The 17,807-nt window shown below is 46.8% G+C and overlaps 1 protein-coding gene across 1 annotated transcript in view; it reads left to right on the top strand.

Moving 5' to 3' along the window:
• LOC144509838 (transmembrane protein 201-like) overlaps positions 1 to 17,807 on the top strand; it is an 80,904-nt gene that overhangs the window by 25,819 nt on the left and 37,278 nt on the right. The window contains exon 2 of the mRNA XM_078238721.1: positions 12,773 to 12,844. Coding sequence (XP_078094847.1) covers positions 12,773 to 12,844 — 72 coding nt within the window. The remainder of the gene's footprint in view (positions 1 to 12,772; positions 12,845 to 17,807) is intronic.

Genomic DNA, 17,807 nt, shown 5'->3' with positions numbered 1-17,807 from the left:
CAGTTCTGGGGTAGACACAGGTGGACCGTTCTGGGGCAGACACAGGTGGACCGTTCTGGGGCAGACACAGGTGGACAGTTCTGGGGCAGGCACAGGTGGACCGTTCTGGGACAGGCACAGGTGGACAGTTCTGGGACAGGCACAGGTGGACAGTTCTGGGGTAGACACAGGTGGACCGTTCTGGGGCAGACACAGGTGGACCGTTCTGGGGCAGACACAGGTGGACCGTTCTGGGGCAGACACGGGTGGACCGTTCTGGGGCAGGCACGGGTGGACCGTTCTGGGGCAGGCACAGGTGGACCGTTCTGGGGCAGACACAGGTGGACCGTTCTGGGGCAGACACAGGTGGACCGTTCTGGGGCAGACACAGGTGGACCGTTCTGGGGCAGACACAGGTGGACCGTTCTGGGGCAGACACAGGTGGACCGTTCTGGGGCAGACACAGGTGGACCGTTCTGGGGCAGACACAGGTGGACAGTACTGTGCCAGGCACAGGTGGACAGTACTGTGCCAGGCACAGGTGGACAGTACTGTGCCAGGCACAGGTGGACAGTACTGTGCCAGGCACAGGTGGACAGTACTGTGCCAGGCACAGGTGGACAGTACTGAGCCAGGCACAGGTGGACAGTACTGTGCCAGGCACAGGTGGACAGGTCTGGGACAGGTACAGGTGGACAATTCTGCGCCAGGCACAGGTCGACAGTTCTGCGTCAGGAACAGATGGACAGTTCAGGGACAGGAACAGATGGACAGTTCAGGGACAGGAACAGATGGACAGTTCTGGGACAGGCACAGGTTGTTATCCAACGGTCCTTGACCAGGAAAGGCACATGGGTGAGCTTTGGATGGCACAGTGTTTACTCAAACAGCAAGAATCACCACTTGGGTAAGGTCAGCGGCCTGAGAAGCCACACAGCGGCAGCAAAGGGCTGGGGGAGGGAGGAGGGGGGCTGTTGGGTGGCAGGGTTGAGGCTGGGAGGAAAGTTTTGATGGAGGAACAAAGAATTAAATGGGTGAAGTTGCCTGGAGCACCAACTCCATTGGCAACAGCCTGGCAGTGACAATCCACATCATTTAATTGTCAGGTATTTGGTGTAATAACAAACATTTGCTCCAGTTTGTGTAATATTGTCCCACCTTATGTTATTTGACTTTATACCTGAAGCCTTTGTTAACCCTTTTTTAATTAGTATTTGTTAGTTCTGTAGTTCAGTGATTACGGTGAATTATGGAGTATTTCTGTCTGGCATTGTAATTACTGTTAGAAAATTACAGAATTGCTCTCGACATTTGCATTTGAACGCTCAAGTGTCAACAAAGAGATAAAATAGTTTGGGGTTGGGGTGGGGGAGTGGGTTTGTTGTCTGGGATTGAGCATATTTTTTTTAAAGGCTTCAGATTTTCCATGCGTTCATTAAAAAAATTCTTCTCAAGGTGCACTGGCCATTTTTTAAGTTCAAAGATCAATCAAAGAACAAAGAACAATACAGCACAGGAACAGGCCCTTCGGCCCTCCAAGCCTGCGCCGCTCATGTGCCCAACTAGACCATTCGTTTGTATCCCTCTATTCCCAGTCTGTTCATGTGGCTATCTAGATAAGTCTTAAACGATCCCAGCGTGTCCGCCTCAATCACCTTGTTAGGGAGTGCATTCCAGGCCCCCACCACCCTTTGTGTAAAATATGTCCCCCTGACATCTGTGTTGAACCTTGTCCCCCTCACCTTGAACCTGTGACCCCTTGTGTTCGTCACCTCCGACCTGGGAAAATACTTCCCACTGTTCACCATATCTATGCCCTTCACAATTTTATGCACCTCTATTAGGTCGCCCCTCATCCTCCGTCTTTCCAGGGAGAACATCCCCAGTTTACCCAATCTCTCCTCATAGCTAAGACCCTCCATACCAGGCAACATCCTGGTAAACCTTTTCTGTACTCTCTCCAAAGCCTCCACGTCCTTCTGGTAGTGTGGCGACCAGAACTGGACGCAGTATTCCAAATGTGGCCTAACCAACGTTCTATACAGCTGCAACATCATATGCCAACTTTTATATTCTATGCCCCGTCCAATAAAGGCAAGCATACCATATGCCACCTTCACCACCCTCCCCACCTATGCTGCCACCTTTAAGGATCTGTGGACTTGTACACCCAGGTCCCTCTGTGTGTCTATACTCCTGATGGTTCTGCCATTTATTGTATAGCTCCCCCTTACATGGACAAGTTGGGCCGAAGGGCCTCTTTCCATGCTGTAAACCTCTATGACATTCACAAAATACTCCCCGTTAAATGTCCTTTTTTGTGAATCACCCAGGGGCAGCTGCCATGAGGGGAAATCAGCACAGTGCTTGTGCAGAGTGGAGACTCACCATTCATGTGTGGCATGGTGGCACAGTGGTTAGCACTGCTGCCTCACAGAGCCAGGGACCCGGGTTCAATTCCAGCCTCGGGTCACTGTCTGTGTGGAGTCTGCACGTTCTCCCCGTGTCTGCATGGGTTTCCTCCGGGTGCTCAAGTTTCCTGAAAGATGTGCAGATTAGAGTGCATTGGCCGTGCTAAATTCGCCCTCAGTGTACTCGAACAGGCGCCGGAGTGTGGCGACTAGGGGATTTCCACAGTAACTTCATTGCAATGTTAATGTAAGCCTACTTGTGACTAATAATTAAACTTTAAACTATATTGGAGTGTGGTCACTATTGTAATGTATAAATCATAGAATCCCTACAGTGCAGAAGGAGACCATTCGGCCCATCGAGTGCACCGACCACACAATCCCACCCAGACCTTATTCCTGTAACCCCACATATTTACCCTGCTAACACCCCTGACACTAGGACCAATTCAGCATGGCCAATCCACCTAACCCACAGATCTTTGGACTGTTAATGTAAGCCTACTTGTGACACTAATAAATAAACTTAAAACTTAGAAACATAGAAACCCTACAGTGCAGACGAAGGCCATTCGGCCCATCGAGTCTGCACCAGCAACAATCCCACCCAGACCCCATTCCCAGAATCCCACATATTTACCATGCTAATCTGTCTAACCTACAGATCCCGGGACACCAAGTGCAATTTAGCACGGCCAATGCACCTAAACTGCACATCTTTGGAGTGTGGGAGGAAACTGGAGCACCCGGAGGAAACCCACGCAGACACTGGGAGAACGTGCAGACTCTGCACAGACAGTGACCCAAGTCGGGAATCGAACCCGGCTCCTGGCGCTGTGAGGCAGCAGTACTAACACTCGCCCAATTAAATACGAGCACCATGTCTCCAAAGGTCATGCACCTTTATTTGTGGTGGATAGTAAGGGCAGTGCCTCCCACTTTGGGGAGGCAGGGCATCTCATTCATACATTTAAATAAGGTTCCCACAGTTCAGATGGGAGACCAGCTTGAAACTTCACAATTGTTGCACAGGTTTGCCGCATGGACCAGGAAACCCACAGGCCCGATTGAGGGCCTTCCAGCCTCAACCCCCCCCTCTAATCCACCCACCTCCCTCCTACTCTCTCCAACCTGTACCCCCACTGCAGGTTGAGCAACCGTCCCTTATTTTATGAGGTTGTCCACCATCCTGTTTATGCTGTCATTTGGACCTTTAAGCTTTGCACATTTGCAGTACCCACCCTCCCCATTTTGCATGTCCCCACAGCTCTGGCAACACCCCCACCCCCAAAACCCCGTGGCAGGCGAGAGTTGGTCCCCCTGCTCTTCTCGATCACTCCTCTCTCCCTTTATCTCAAACAATGACGAGACAGAGTACAGGAATGAGATAGAGAATCTGGTGAACTGGTACGTCGACAATAATCTCTCCCTCAATGTCAACGAAACGAAGGAGATTGTCATCGACTTCAGGAAGCGTAAAGGAGAAGATGCTCTTGTCTACATCAACGGGGACAAAGTAGAAAGGGTCGAGAGCGTCATGTTTTTAGGTGTCCAGATCACCAACAACCTGTCCTGGTCCCCCCATGCTGACACTATAGTTAAGAAAGCCCACCAACGCCTCTACTTTCTCAGAAAACTTAGGAAATTTGACATGTCAGCTACGACTCTCACCAACTTTTACAGATGCACCATAGAAAGCATTCTTTCTGGTTGTATCACAGCTTGGTCTGGCTCCTGCTCTGCCCAAGACCACAAGAAACTACAAAGGATCGTGAACAAAGTCCAGTCCTTTACGCAAACCAGCCTCCCATCCATTGACTCTCTCTACACTTCCCGCTGCCTCAGAAAAGCAGCCAGCATAATTAAGGACCCCACGCACCCTGGGCATTCTCTCTTCCTGCACCTTCCGTCGGGAAAAAGATACAAAAGTCTGAGGTCACGTACCAACTGACTCAAGAACAGCTTCTTCCCTGCTGCTGTCAGACTTTTGAATGGACCTACCTCGCATTAAGTCAATCTTTCTCTACACCCTAGCTATGACTGTAACACTAAATTCTGCACTCTTCCCTTTCCTTCTCTATGAACAGTATGCTTTGTCTGTATAGCGCGCAAGAAACAATACTTTTCACTGTATGTTAATACATGTGATGATAATAAATCAAATCACCCAGTCAAAGCCTTGGCCATCCCAGTGATCTCTGGCTGTGGTATTCCGCCGGCCAGATAGTCCATTTGGGCATTAAATTGACAACTTCTGCCATTGAAGTCTGGCGAGACCTCCGCGGCCCCGTTCTTGAGGAATTCTTCGTTCGTGTTCCACCTCCCTGAGGTTTCCTTTCCCTTCCAAAAAGAAAAGACTGGCCGTGTTGCGAAAGAAGTATATTCTTTAAAACCAAAAAGGTGTCTGACTATTCTGAACAAGTGTAGTGGCGAAGAAGCTTTGTTATAAACACAGCCCAGGCGTTTATCTTGCTTAAAGCTTGCATTTCCTGTGGTTTTTTTTTAGTCTTCAAGAATGAACTTGAGGGCCGTACAATATGTAAAAATGTTTCTCGGCTGAGAGTCATACCTTGCGTTTGCACTCAGCTCGCTGAGGGGACAGAGCAGGGAAGAGAACAGTCTTGCTTGATTCATGTCAGTATGCGGGCGACAGTTGAAGACAAGCAGTTGACCCTAGAAAGATTTATGATTTGGGGATGGCAGCCTCGCATGAGTTCAAGTTTGTCTGGCAGGCTGCAGTAGGCCATGTAGCCCCTATTTTCTTGAAGGTCTGTCAGTCGCAGAGGGTGATAAATGGAGTGGAGAGTCGGAGAACAAAAGCTGTTGACACGGCTCTGATCAATATAACAACACACAGCCAGGTGAAACGTGCATGGGTTTCTCAGACGGGGTCAGCAGAAAATGCTGATTACCTGATGTGAAAAGATCATCTTCCCTCGTTGCTTCTCACGTGAACGGAAAACAATGGCTCTCTTAAAAGGAATGGTCAATTAATTTGTTCTTTATGAACCCTTTTCACCGTCCAGCTGGACTTGAATGGCGGTATTTAAACTGGAATCGGGGGGCCTGTCTTGTCGATTTTTGATGGGGAAGGCGTTTGCTCGTAGTGCGAATCTCATCTGTTTTTTGACTTTCATAGAATCGTAGAATCCCTACAGTGCAGAAGGAGACCATTCAGCCCATCAAGCCTGCACTGACCACAATCCCACCCAGGTCCTACACCCGTAACCCCATGTACTTACCCTCCGATTCCCACTTGTCAAATAACCACTATTGGTTATGAAAATCAAATCCCGTCAAAAGGACAAGATTTGCTTTTCATAATCAACAGTGGATTTTGCCCTCAGAAAAGAAGGAACTTTGTCTTCAAGCATTGCAGTTCACTCAGATTATTCAAGCCTGATGCGAATCAGCCTTGCCTCCCTCACCTCCGTGTCCAAAATGGCTTCCCCTCTGCTAGCCAAGCGGAGTAATCTCAGAAAACACAGTAATTTGGATACGTTTTCCCTTCCGCTGGAGTGGCACAGTGTTTAGCACTGCTGTCTCACAGCGCCAGGGACCCAGGTTCGGTTCCCGGCTTGGGTCACTGTCTGTGCGGAGTATGCGCGTTCTCCCCGTGTCTGCGTGGGTTTCCTCCGGGTGCTCCAGTGTCATCCCACCGTATGAAAGACATGCTGTTTAGGGTGCATTGGCCATGCTGAATTCTCCCTCAGTGTAGCCGGAGTGCGGCGACTTGGGGATTTTCACAGTAACTTCATTGCAGAGTTAATGTAAGCCCACTTGTGACTAATAAATAACCTTATAAACTTAAAATTAAACTCTCCTACCCAAATGCAAATTTTGTTAGTCAAACGTTTTGAAAGAACAGATATATACTATTTTTTTTATAAGCTCGCACACCTGAATAGATTCTCTGCTTATGCGTTCCTCTCATTTGCTTTACCTCAACTCAAATCACTTTCTTCATTGTATTCTGAACAATGGCTCGGTTGGTAGTACTCTGGGTTCAAGACATGCACAAGAATCAGGGCTGGTTCTCTGGGACAGTGCCCGAGGGAGTGCCGCCGTGTTAGCGTGAGACATGAAATCCTCTTCCCTTTTAGGTGGATTTAAAAGATCCCAACGCACCATTTTCAGAAAGAGTGAAAGATTTATCCCTGGTATCCTGTTCAATATTCATCCCTCAATAAACCTCTCAAAAAGCAGATTAATCGGTCACTATCCTAATGCTGTTTGTGGGATCTTGCTGTGCACAGATTGGCTGCCACCTTTCCTACGTCGCAACAAAGAATACACTTCAAAGGTGCTGCAAAGCACTTTGGGATGAGCTGTGATCATGCAAGTTTTGTTTTTATTTCATTCAACGTCTGCGTAGCTCCAACACTACCAGCCTCCAAACCTACCGCTGATCAAAGTGTTCATTTATCAGGATTTCAATAATGGCAGTGCCCTGGCACTGCCCCCCCAGTCTTTCAAAAGCCTAAGTTGCTGGCGGGGCAGGTTCATTCAGAACCCACCCCGAAACTGTCAAAAAACAAAGGCAGGGAAAAGCCGGCAAAGAACACCACCCAAATTGATCAAAAAATTGGCAGAATTCCACTCAACGACTCAGTGGCCTTGAATCGGTTAGAAAACGTTGTGTCGGGTGTTGGTGGGGAAACAGTTACTTCAGTGAATGGAAGAGCATGTTGAGTACATCTCTGTGGCGAAGTTGGTTGCCTTCATATTGAGAGAGTTTTAGTTGATCAGATATTTACTTTCTTGCGGCTGGCGTCTGCGTAGAGCAACAGCTACAGTTTGTCATTGGGGTGGTTAAGCCAGTTAATTTGCTCAGGAGCAGTGGAGTGTTTTGCCAATTCGCCTCCTCTATATTTGTGAATCGGACATTCGGTCTCCAATGCTCGATATCTCTTTTGGCCGACCACAGTCGCACGCTGAAGTTTTTTAAATTTTCCGTTGCCCGTCAAAAATTCTCATCAGCAGGGAAGAAGCTGTTCTTGAGTCGACTGGTACGTGATCGCAGACTTTTGTATCTTTTTCCCGACGGAAGAAGGTGGAAGAGAGAATGTCCGGGATGCGTGGGGTCCCTTAATTTATTTTATTTGATTTATTTATTTGATTTATTATTGTCACATGTATTAACATGTAGTGAAAAGTATTGTTTCTTGCGCACTATACAGACAAAGCATACCGTTCATAGAGAAGGAAACGAGAGAGTGCAGAATGTAGTGTTACAGTCATAACTAGGGTGGAGAGAAAGATCAACTTAATGTGAGGTAGGTCCATTCAGAAGTCTTATGGCAGCAGGGGAGAAGCTGTTCTTGAGTCGGTTGGTACGTGACCTCAGATTTTTGTATCTTTTTCCCGACGGAAGAAAGTGGAAGAGAGAATGTCCCGGGTGCGTGGCGTCCTTAATTATGCTGGCTGCTTTTTCAAGGCAGTGCGAAGTGTAGACAGAGTCAATAGATGGGAGGGTGGTCTGGGCTACATTCACAGCCCTTTGTAGTTTCTTGCGGTCTTGGACAGAGCAGGAGCCATACCAAGTTGTGATACATCCAGAAAGAATGCTTTCTATGTGAAAATTGGTGAGAGTTGTAGCGGAAATGCCGAATTTCCTTAGCCTCCTGAGAAAGTAGAGGCGTTGGTGGGCTTTCCTCGATTTGCTGAACATCTTGAAAAGGTGCAGTATCGTGTTGAGTAGAGCGATTTGCAAGAGCATGGGGCAACCGGCATGTTGGAGTCAACCTGTAGATTCCAGTGATGCACCACATTGCAGTGTTTGGTTATACATCAACAAATTGAACATCGCTAATTAGAATTTCTCTCCAAATTACTTGTTTTTTGTTTAAATAAAAAAGCCATCTTTGTGGTTGTGCAAATTTTTTGTCAAATCATCTTTCGGCACTTTCGGAATCATTAGGCTCTGAGGCTTAATTGGTTAAAGCGCCTGTCTAGTAAACAGGAGACCCTGGATTCAAATCCCAGCAGGACCTTGATCTATTTAAACTAACTGATGCAATTAAGGGCTTGTCACGTATCAGTCCAGAAATCTCTGTTTGTTGTGGAATTGAAGGTTGAAAGGGCCTTTCTATTGGGGAGGCATGGTGGTTAGCACTGCTGCCTCACAGCACAGAGGTCACAGGTTCGAATCCTGGCCTCGGGTCACTGTCTGTGAGGAGTTTGCACATTTTCCCCATGTCTGTGTGGGTTTCCTTCGGGTTCTCCAGTTTCCTCCCACAGTCCAAAGATCATAGAATCCTACATTGCAGAAGGAGGCCATTCGGCCCATCGGGTCTGCACCAACCACAATCCCACCCAGGCCCTACCCCCATAAACCCATGCATTCATCCTAGGCTAGTCCCCCTGACACTAAGGGCAATTTAGCATGGTCAATCCATCTAACCCACACATCTTTGGACTGTGGGAGGAAACCGGAGCACCCGGAGGAAACCCACGCAGACACGGGGAGAATGTGCAAACTCCACACAGACAGTGACCCAAGCCGGGAATCAAACCCAGGTCCCTGGCGATATGAGGCAGCAGTGCTAACCACTGTGCCACCGTGCTGCCCTAAATGTGTGGGTTAGGTGGATTGGCCCTTAGTGTCAGGGGGATTAGCAGGATAAATAGGTGGGGTTACAGGAATAGGGCCTGGGGTTGGATTGTGGTTGATGCAGATTCGATGGGCCAAATGGTCTCCTTCTGCATTGTAGGGATTCTATGAAGGAGAACGAACAGGTCAGTTCATGCACGTGATACCCAGTTGGTGCGACATATATTTTAAGTAGTTTTCAAATTCAGGACAGCTTGTGTTAAATATCTGAAAACCTTTTTCCAACCATTATCTTCTCAAACTGTTCCACCATTCACATTTTTCTCCGGTAATGTATTCTCTGCTTCCTATGTGTGTGGGGCAACAGGGTTCACTGACTCTGTGAGGAAAGAGATGAATCTGTTCTAAGAGTTTTCGGGAACAAAAAAACAGGCTAAAGGTCCCGGTACTACATTCAACACAGACTCAACTCACACCTGCACACGGAGAAATGAGCAGAGGAGTATCACACCAGTTTGACATACTCCCTGCTCTTATTAGTCCTAACATTCAACTCCAGATGCTTTAGAGATTGACTCTTTGACCTCTGACCTGCAGGTGTTGGGGATCATTGTTCCCCCCTGTTTGGTGACAGCATGACGGTTCCTGTGGATTACCAGCCACATTCATTTTTCCGCCAGCAGTTCCCAACACCTGAAAGGAACAAGAGCAAAGAGATGGCACGAGGAATGCCAAAAATGCTCTGCTTTAATTCCAGGGGAAACATGTTGTTACTCAGAACAATGTGAAAGGTTCTATTATATCAAATGTTTGATGTAGGCGTTTTTTGGAAATACTCTGCAGTTTATCCTACAATTACTTGACCGTATACACAGTGAGGAAAGAAAACTTCCTTTTATCACCTTGCTTGGTCTGCACGTCTCTTTGAAGTGATCGGTAGGATGCCAAGCAGATCAAAGGGCTATGGAATAGTCAGCACAGTAACTCCAGTCCCCCGCTTCACCGCCAATATCGACAACACTCAGACACAAGGGGGTTCCTGCTTTGGTTTAATTAGATCAAACCTATAGTTTATTGATCGCTCGGATGTCTTTTGCGATTTAAGGAAATAATTGAGTTATCCAATATTTTGAAATGGGCAATGCACAAATTTTTCATAGAATCATAGAATCCCTACCGTGCAGAAGGAGGCCATTCGGCCCATTGACGCTGCACCAACAACAATCCCACCCAGCCCCTATCCCTGTAACACCAAGCATTCACCCTGCTACTCCCCCTGACACTGAGGGGCGATTTGATTTGATTTGTTATTGTCACATGTATTAGCACACAGTGAAAAGTACTGTTTCTTAGCGTGGCCAATCCACCTAACCTGCACGTCTTTGGACTGTGGGAGCAAACCGGAGCACCCGGAGGAGACCCACGCAGACACGGGGAGAACGTGCAGACTCCACACAGACAGTGGCCCGAGGCCGGAATGGAACCCGGATCCCTGGCGCTGTGAGGCAGCAGTGCTAACCGCTGTGCCGCCCTTAATTTAATGTTTAAAGATGTTTGAGCGATTTTAAAATACGCGTAAACTGCATCAATAAATGTCATTTTCATTATTTTGCCAACTGCAGAATCAGTTACCTACGCTTGATTGTTGGAAATGTGCTGGTATCTAATTGCTCTTTTGTGTTCTGTTAACCAAACTTCATACATTTACACTATAGTTTTATTTTAAAAGAAAAGGCGGTTTAAAAGACCTTGTCTGGAAATCATTTCTGGTTTTAATTCCTTACACTCAGACAATCTTGTGGAGAGACTGAAAGCTTCTCATGTATCCTCTTCATTAAATGCTCAGTTGTCTCCGATGGTTGCAGTCTTGTCTTAGTCACCTTCCTTGGCACAGTGGTTAACGCTGCTGCCTCACAGCGCCAGGGACCTTGGTTCGATTCCTGGCTCAGGTCACTCTCTGTGCGGGGTCTGCATGTTCTCTCCGTGTCTGTGTGGGTTTCCTCCGGATGCTCTGGTTTCCTCCCACAATCCAAACGACGTGCTGGTTAGGTGCATTGGCCATGCTAAATTCTCCCTCAGTGTATCCGAACAGGCGCCGGACTGTGGCGACTAGGGTATTTACACAGTAACTCCATTGCAGTGTTAATGTAAGCCTACTTGTGACACTAATAAATAAACTAAACTTCCTGAGCACTGTATAATGCATCCTTTCTATTCACACAGACATGATGCTAGGCCTTGACAATAGATGGATAGCATACAAAAGCAAGGATGTTATTCTTAAACCTTTGTAAATCACTCCATAGGCCTCAGTGAGAGTATTGTGCTCAAGTCTGGGCAACCAGGCTTTCGGAAGGAAGTCAAAGCCTGTTGGAGAGGGTGTGGAAGAGATTTACTAGAATAATGCCAGGGGTGATGGATTTCAGTTATGCAGAGAGAGTGGAGAAGCTGAGGTTCTGCTTCAAGCTCAGAAGCTTAGGAGGAAATTTGATAGAGACGTTCAAAAATCATAGAGGGTTTTGATAGAGTAAGTAACGAGAAACTGTTTCCATCGACAGAAGGGCCAATAACCAAATGACACAGACTTGAGGCGATTAGCAAAACAACCAGAGATGATGGGCGGCACAGTGTTTAGAGGGCACCGCGGTGGCAGTGTTTAGAGGGTGGCACAGTGTTTAGAGGGCGCCGCGGTGGCACAGTGTTTAGAGGGTGCCGCGGTGGCACAGTGTTTAGATTGCAGTGCGGTGGCATAGTGGTTAGCACTACTGCCTCACCGCGCCAGGAACCCGGGTTCAATTCCTGCCTTGGGTCACTCTCTGTATGAGTTTGCACGTTCTCCCCATGTTTGTGTGCGTTTCCTCTAGGTACTCTGGTTTCCTCCCACAGTTCATAAGATGTGCAAGTTAGGTGGATTGACAGTCTTGTCTTAGTCACCTTCCTTGGCACAGTGGTTAACGCTGCTGCCTCACAGTGCCAGGGACCTGGGTTCGATTCCTGGCTCAGGTCACTCTCTGTGCGGGGGTCTGCATGTTCTCTCCGTGTCTGCGTGGGTTTCCTCCGCAGGAGGCCTCTGTCGGCACTGTAGGGATTCTATGCTCTAAGTATTTTTTATTGTTTACGCAGCGAGGTGTTGTGATTGGGAATTCGCTGCCTGAAAGGGCGGCAGAAGCAGATTTAATAGCAACATGCAAAAGAGATTTAGACAAATATTTGAAGATGGGAGATATTTCTATGGCGAAAGAGCAAAGGGTGAGACTGATCAGATAGCTCTATCAAAGAGCTGGCATTTTTGCAGTGGACCGAATGGCTTCCTTCTGTGTTCTGATCCGATGACCGCAGTCTAAAATATAATCCTTACAGTAACAGAATTCCCGCTAATATGTTGTCAAATGGGCTAAATTGAATCCTTAAGGGAAATCTGTCTCAGTTTTCTTTCTTAAGAGAAACACTGACATATTGTGTATTGCTGTAATGTTCAAGTCATTTGACACATCATTACTTGTTGGATGAATTGTCATCTTCATCCGTCTAATCAGTCAGTCATGTACCAACATGTTAACTTGACAAGAGTAGAGGATTAGCACTTATCTCTATCTGCCTGTCAGTGTACTGTGTGCTTCTGTGAGCTATATCAGATGAACATGTCTATAATTGATGCAGATTCCTGTGGCAATCTGAACTTTGAAATGATTAATTTTATTATCATCTCTGAATTATTTCCAAGTTTTTTCCGTTCCAACTGCGATAGTTAAGGGTTGCATGCAGCCAAAATTCTTGAGTGTTTGCTACTGATTGGGGACTAAATGCTTGTGTTCATGTTCTTCAACAGATTCAGGCTATTTGTTCAGTGGGAGTCGCCCGCCATCCCAAACAACGATGTGCAAGGATTCACCCCCTTCAGGTATGTTTATTTGTAGTACCAAAATCATGCACGCGAGTGCATGAAAGCCAGGCTAGGAGTGGATGATATCTGACTCCCGAGGGTTAAATTACAAGAGATTACACAAACATAGGGTTAAGGTTAAGGAGTGATTTGATTGAAGTGTTCAGGTTTTTAAGGGAAACAGAATTAATCGGGGGAAACCGTTTCTGCTGGTTTAGGTGTCCAGAACTTGGAGACATTGTGTAAACATTAGAGACAGACTATTCAAGAATGAAATTCGGAAGCACAGAGGATGGTAGAAATTTGGAACAAAGACAAGTATGTGGAATTGGATCCCAGATCAGTCATGATCTCATTGACTGGCAATGGGCTAAATGATCCCCCTCCCGCCAACCCCCATTTCTTTGGACAGAAGAACACAATGTAGTGTGCTTAAATCAAGGGTAGGTTGCAAACTTACTACATTATTAGCTAATTACTTCATCTCCTCAGCATGTAATGGAATCAGGGAGGCTGAGATTGTGGCACTAAAAAGTCTTTAAACACCTTGTGTAGCAACATTCATTTACCCCGAGGAGAGCATTGTCTTTGAGTCAGTTTGCAGTACTAACCAAAAATGCCTGGTGACAGAATTGTACAGTTTTTCTAACTAAAACAGCTCCAATATAAAAGCAGCCTGCACCCCACGATATGATGCAGAAATCGAATGCTTCTTCTGATGCATCAAAATTCAGTGCAGTAACGCACTTGGGCATCAGCCTTGCTCCTTAAGGTGTGTCAGTACTGAGGAAAGGCTATACCTATATGAAACGTTTGACTATGTGGAGCGTTTGAGGACTCTGTCTGGGTCTGTAGTCGATGGAGTTTAGAAGGATCAATGAGGGGGATCACATTGAAACTTATAGAATACTGAAAAGCCTGGATAGAGTGGACATGAGGAAGATGTTTCCATTAGTAGGCTAGTCTAAGATCCCAGGGCACAGCCTCAGAGTAAAGAGATGAGAACCGAGATGAGGAGGAATTTCTTCAGCCAGAGGGTGGTGAATCTGTGGAATTGATTGCCACAGAAGGCTGTGGAAGTCAGGTCATTGAGTGTATTTAAGACAGAGATAGATAGGTTCTTGATTGGGAAAGGGATCAAAGGTTATGGGGAAAAGGCGGGAGAATGGGGTTGAGAAACTTAACAGCCATGATTGAATAGCAGAGCAGACCCGATGGGCCGAATGGCCTAATTCTGCTCCTATGTCTTTATGGGTCTTGTATATTGTTCGGGCAGTGGTCTTGTCTGTTCAGGCAAACTCCAAAGATTCCAAGACACTATTCAAAGAAGACCGGGAGATTACGATATCCTGGCCAACATTCGTCCCTCAATCAACACTATAACCACTGCTTAATTGGTCTCATTCACTGTTTTGGGGCCATGAGGTGCCTAAATTGGCTGCCATATTTGTCTCCAAAGCAACACTGACTGGACTTGATTTACTGTGTTGCGTTTTGGGATGTTCTGAGGGTTTGATGGTGTTATATAATTGTAAAAGGAAGATACAGTGGATGCCGGAGATCCAACACCGGAAAACACCGGAAACGCTAAGAAGGTCGGACAATGCTGAGTATTTCCAGCATATTCTCTGTTTTCTTTTCATATCAATGTAAGCTTGCTAATCAAATATATCGCTATTGGAAATGCTGTTGCAAATATACAATCTGAATAAGTTCTGTGAAATGGGCCAAAGTATAAATTGCTGAACATCAGAAATAGGAGCATTCGGCCCGTCAAATCTGTTCCGCCATTTAATAAGATCATGACTGATCTTTTCCCTCAGCTACATCTTCCTATACCTGCATATCCCTCAATTCCCATCATAGAATCCCCACAGTGCAGAGAGAGGCCATTTGGCCCATCGAGCCTGCACCGACAACAATCCCACCCAGGCCCTTTCCCCATAACCTCAAGTATTTACCCTGCTAGTCCCCCTGAAACTAAGGGGCAATTTAACACTGCCAATCAACCTAACTCGCACATCTTTGGACCGTGGGAGGAAACTGGAGCACCTGGAGGAAAACCCATGCAGACATGGGAAGAATGTGCAGACTCCACACAGACAGTGACCCAAGCTGGGAATTGAACCCGGGTCCCTGGCGCTGTGAGGCGGCAGTGCTAGCCACTGTGCCACCGTGCCGCCCATACCCAAACGCTTGTTGATTCCTCACTTGAATGTACTCAACATGAGCATCCGCTACTCTCCGGGTTTGAGAATTCCAAAGGTTCACAACCCTTTCGGTAAAGAAATCTTTCCTCACCTCAGTCCTAAATGGCCGACTCCCAATTCTGAGTCTCTAGTTCTAGAACCCTCAACCAGGGAAAACCTTATCCCTGCTAACCATTGTGCACCATGTGGCGGCGCGGTGGCACAGTGGTTAGCACTGCTGCCTCACAGCGCCAGGGACCCAGGTTCAATTCAGGCCTCAGGTTACTGTCTGTGTGGAGCTTACACGTTCTCCCTGTGTCTGCATAGGTTTCCTCCGGGTGCTCCGGTTTCCTCCCACTCCCCAAAGATGTGCGAGTTAGGTTGATTGACCATGCTGTATTGCCCCTTAATGTCGGGGGACTAGCTCGGGTAAGTACATGGGGTTATGGGAATAGGGCCCGGGTGGCTTTGTGGTCGGGGCAGACTCGATGGACAAATGGCCTCCTTCTGCACTGTTGGATTCTATGATTTGCCTTATCGAGCCCCTTGGGAATTTTATATGTTTTAATCTGATCACCTCACATTCTTCTAAACTTGAAGGAACAAAGGCCTAGTTCACTCAATCTGTCCTAATAGGACCTTCACTGTGTTCCCCCAAGGCAAGTATAATTGGTATTTTGATGTGAGCAGTTTGAAATAGCGCATATTATAAAATGAGGGTGTAGAACAGAAATGATCCCACAGGAATCTTTATCATATTATTCCCTGTCACATGGACTCCTTTTCCTTTTATTCCTTGTGCTCCTTGAACATTGAGGATTTTGTTTTCGTCTTTGTCAACAAATGTCCTGGTTGGATTGGTTTGAACATTTTCCCCCATGAACTTGGCAAAAGAAGCAGAGGCAAAATAAGGGAGGACTCTTGTAGCACAGCAGGTGATGAGGAACTGGAATGCGCTGCCTGGGAGTGAGGTGGAGGCAGATTCGACTGAGGCCTTCCAAAGAGACTCGGGCAATTACCTAAAGAGAAAAGGTTTGCAGGGCTGCAGGGGAAGGATGTGGGAATGGGATGAGGTGAGTTCGCTCTTGCTGAGAGGAAATGGGCAGAATGGCCTGCTACCGTGCTGTAACCATTCTACGATGCTGCGATCTCCGCTAATTAACTTGTAAAAGAGGAGCTTTATACTCCACATAATGTCCAGGCCTCATTTAACTGTCAGGCAAACAGTTAACGGAATAGAAGCTAAACACTGCGGATGCTGGAAATCTGAAATTAAAACAGGCAAAATGCTGGAAATGCTCAGCAGGCCTGGCAGCATCTGTGGAGAAACAGAGTCAATGTTTCGCGTGTATATGACGTCTTCAGAGTATCCAGACACATCATGGAAATATTTTTCTCGAGGTGGTCAGGATTTAGTTGGGAGCTGGGGTGAGGTAAATACCAAAGCTTGTTGCATTTCTCCCATATGCTTTGCTTACGTGAGAAGTTTTTAGGTGTCCAGGTCACCAACAACCTGTCCTGATCCCCCCCCCCATGCCGACGCTATAGTTAGGAAAGCCCACCAACGCCTCTACTTTCTCAGGAGACTAAGGAGATTTGGCATGCCCACTCATCAGCTTCTCCAGATGCTCCATAGAAAGCATTCTTTCTGGTTGTATCACAGCTTGGTATGGCTCCTGCTCTGCCCAAGATCACAAGAAACTACAAAGGGCCATGAATGAAGCCCAATCCATCACACAAACCAGCCTCCCATCCATTGACTCTGTCTACACTTCCCGCTGCCTCGGCAAAACAGCCAGCATAATTAAGGTCCCCACGCACCCCGGACATATTTTCTTCCACCTTCTTCCTTTGGGTAAAAGATGCAAAAGTCTGAGGTCCCGTACCAGCTGACTCAAGAACAGCTTCTTCCCTGCTGCTGTCAGATTTTTGAATGGACCTACCTTATATTAAATTGATCTTTCTCTACACCCCCAGCTATGACTGTGACACTACATTCACCACTCTCTCCTTTCCTTCTCTATGAACGGTATGCTTTGCCTGTATTGCGTGCAAGAAACAACACTTCTCACATGTGACAATAATAAATCAAATCAAAATCCCAGGACCAGAAAAGACCATTGAAGTTGGTCATGTTGTTCCCAAAGTCAAGAAAACATCCTGTACTGTGTTTCTTGAATCCATCTCGACCATTTCCCTCATTACCTTAACTTGCATGAATTCAGATCACTCTTTGTTGGGATCAGATAAATTGTGAGGGTTCGAATGTTACAATGACGGGAAAGTAACAGTAAAACGGGTTGAAATTGTGGGTTCTGTCAAATATCGTTTGGATCATGCAAGTTGAAGAAACGTAAAGGTAAGCGACATGGCTGAGTGGCTCTCTTGAGAAAATTTAAGAAATGTCATTCTCCAGTTGCTGGTTTTAGAAAAACATATAATACTGCGGTGGCACGGTGGCACAGTGGTTAGCACTGCTGCCTCACAGCGCAAGGGACCCATGTTCAATTCCCGGCTTGGGTCACTCTCTGTGTGGAGTCTGCACGTTCTCCCTGTGTCTGCGTGGGTTTCCTCCGGGTGCTCCGATTTCCTCCCACAGTCAGAAAGACGTGCTGGTTAGGTGCACTGGCCGTGCTAAATTCTCCCTCAGTGTAACCCGAACAGGCGTCCGGAGTGTGGCGACTAGGGGATTTTCACAGTAACTTCATTGCAGTGTTAATGTCAGCCTACTTGTGACACTAATAAATAGACTTAATTTGAAACTTAATACTTGTACTTGGTGCTGCAGATGA

Source organism: Mustelus asterias, chromosome 22 (genome assembly GCF_964213995.1).
Source record: "Mustelus asterias chromosome 22, sMusAst1.hap1.1, whole genome shotgun sequence".
NCBI classification, from domain to species: domain Eukaryota; kingdom Metazoa; phylum Chordata; class Chondrichthyes; order Carcharhiniformes; family Triakidae; genus Mustelus; species Mustelus asterias.
This window is presented reverse-complemented; position numbering and strand designations above follow the sequence as displayed.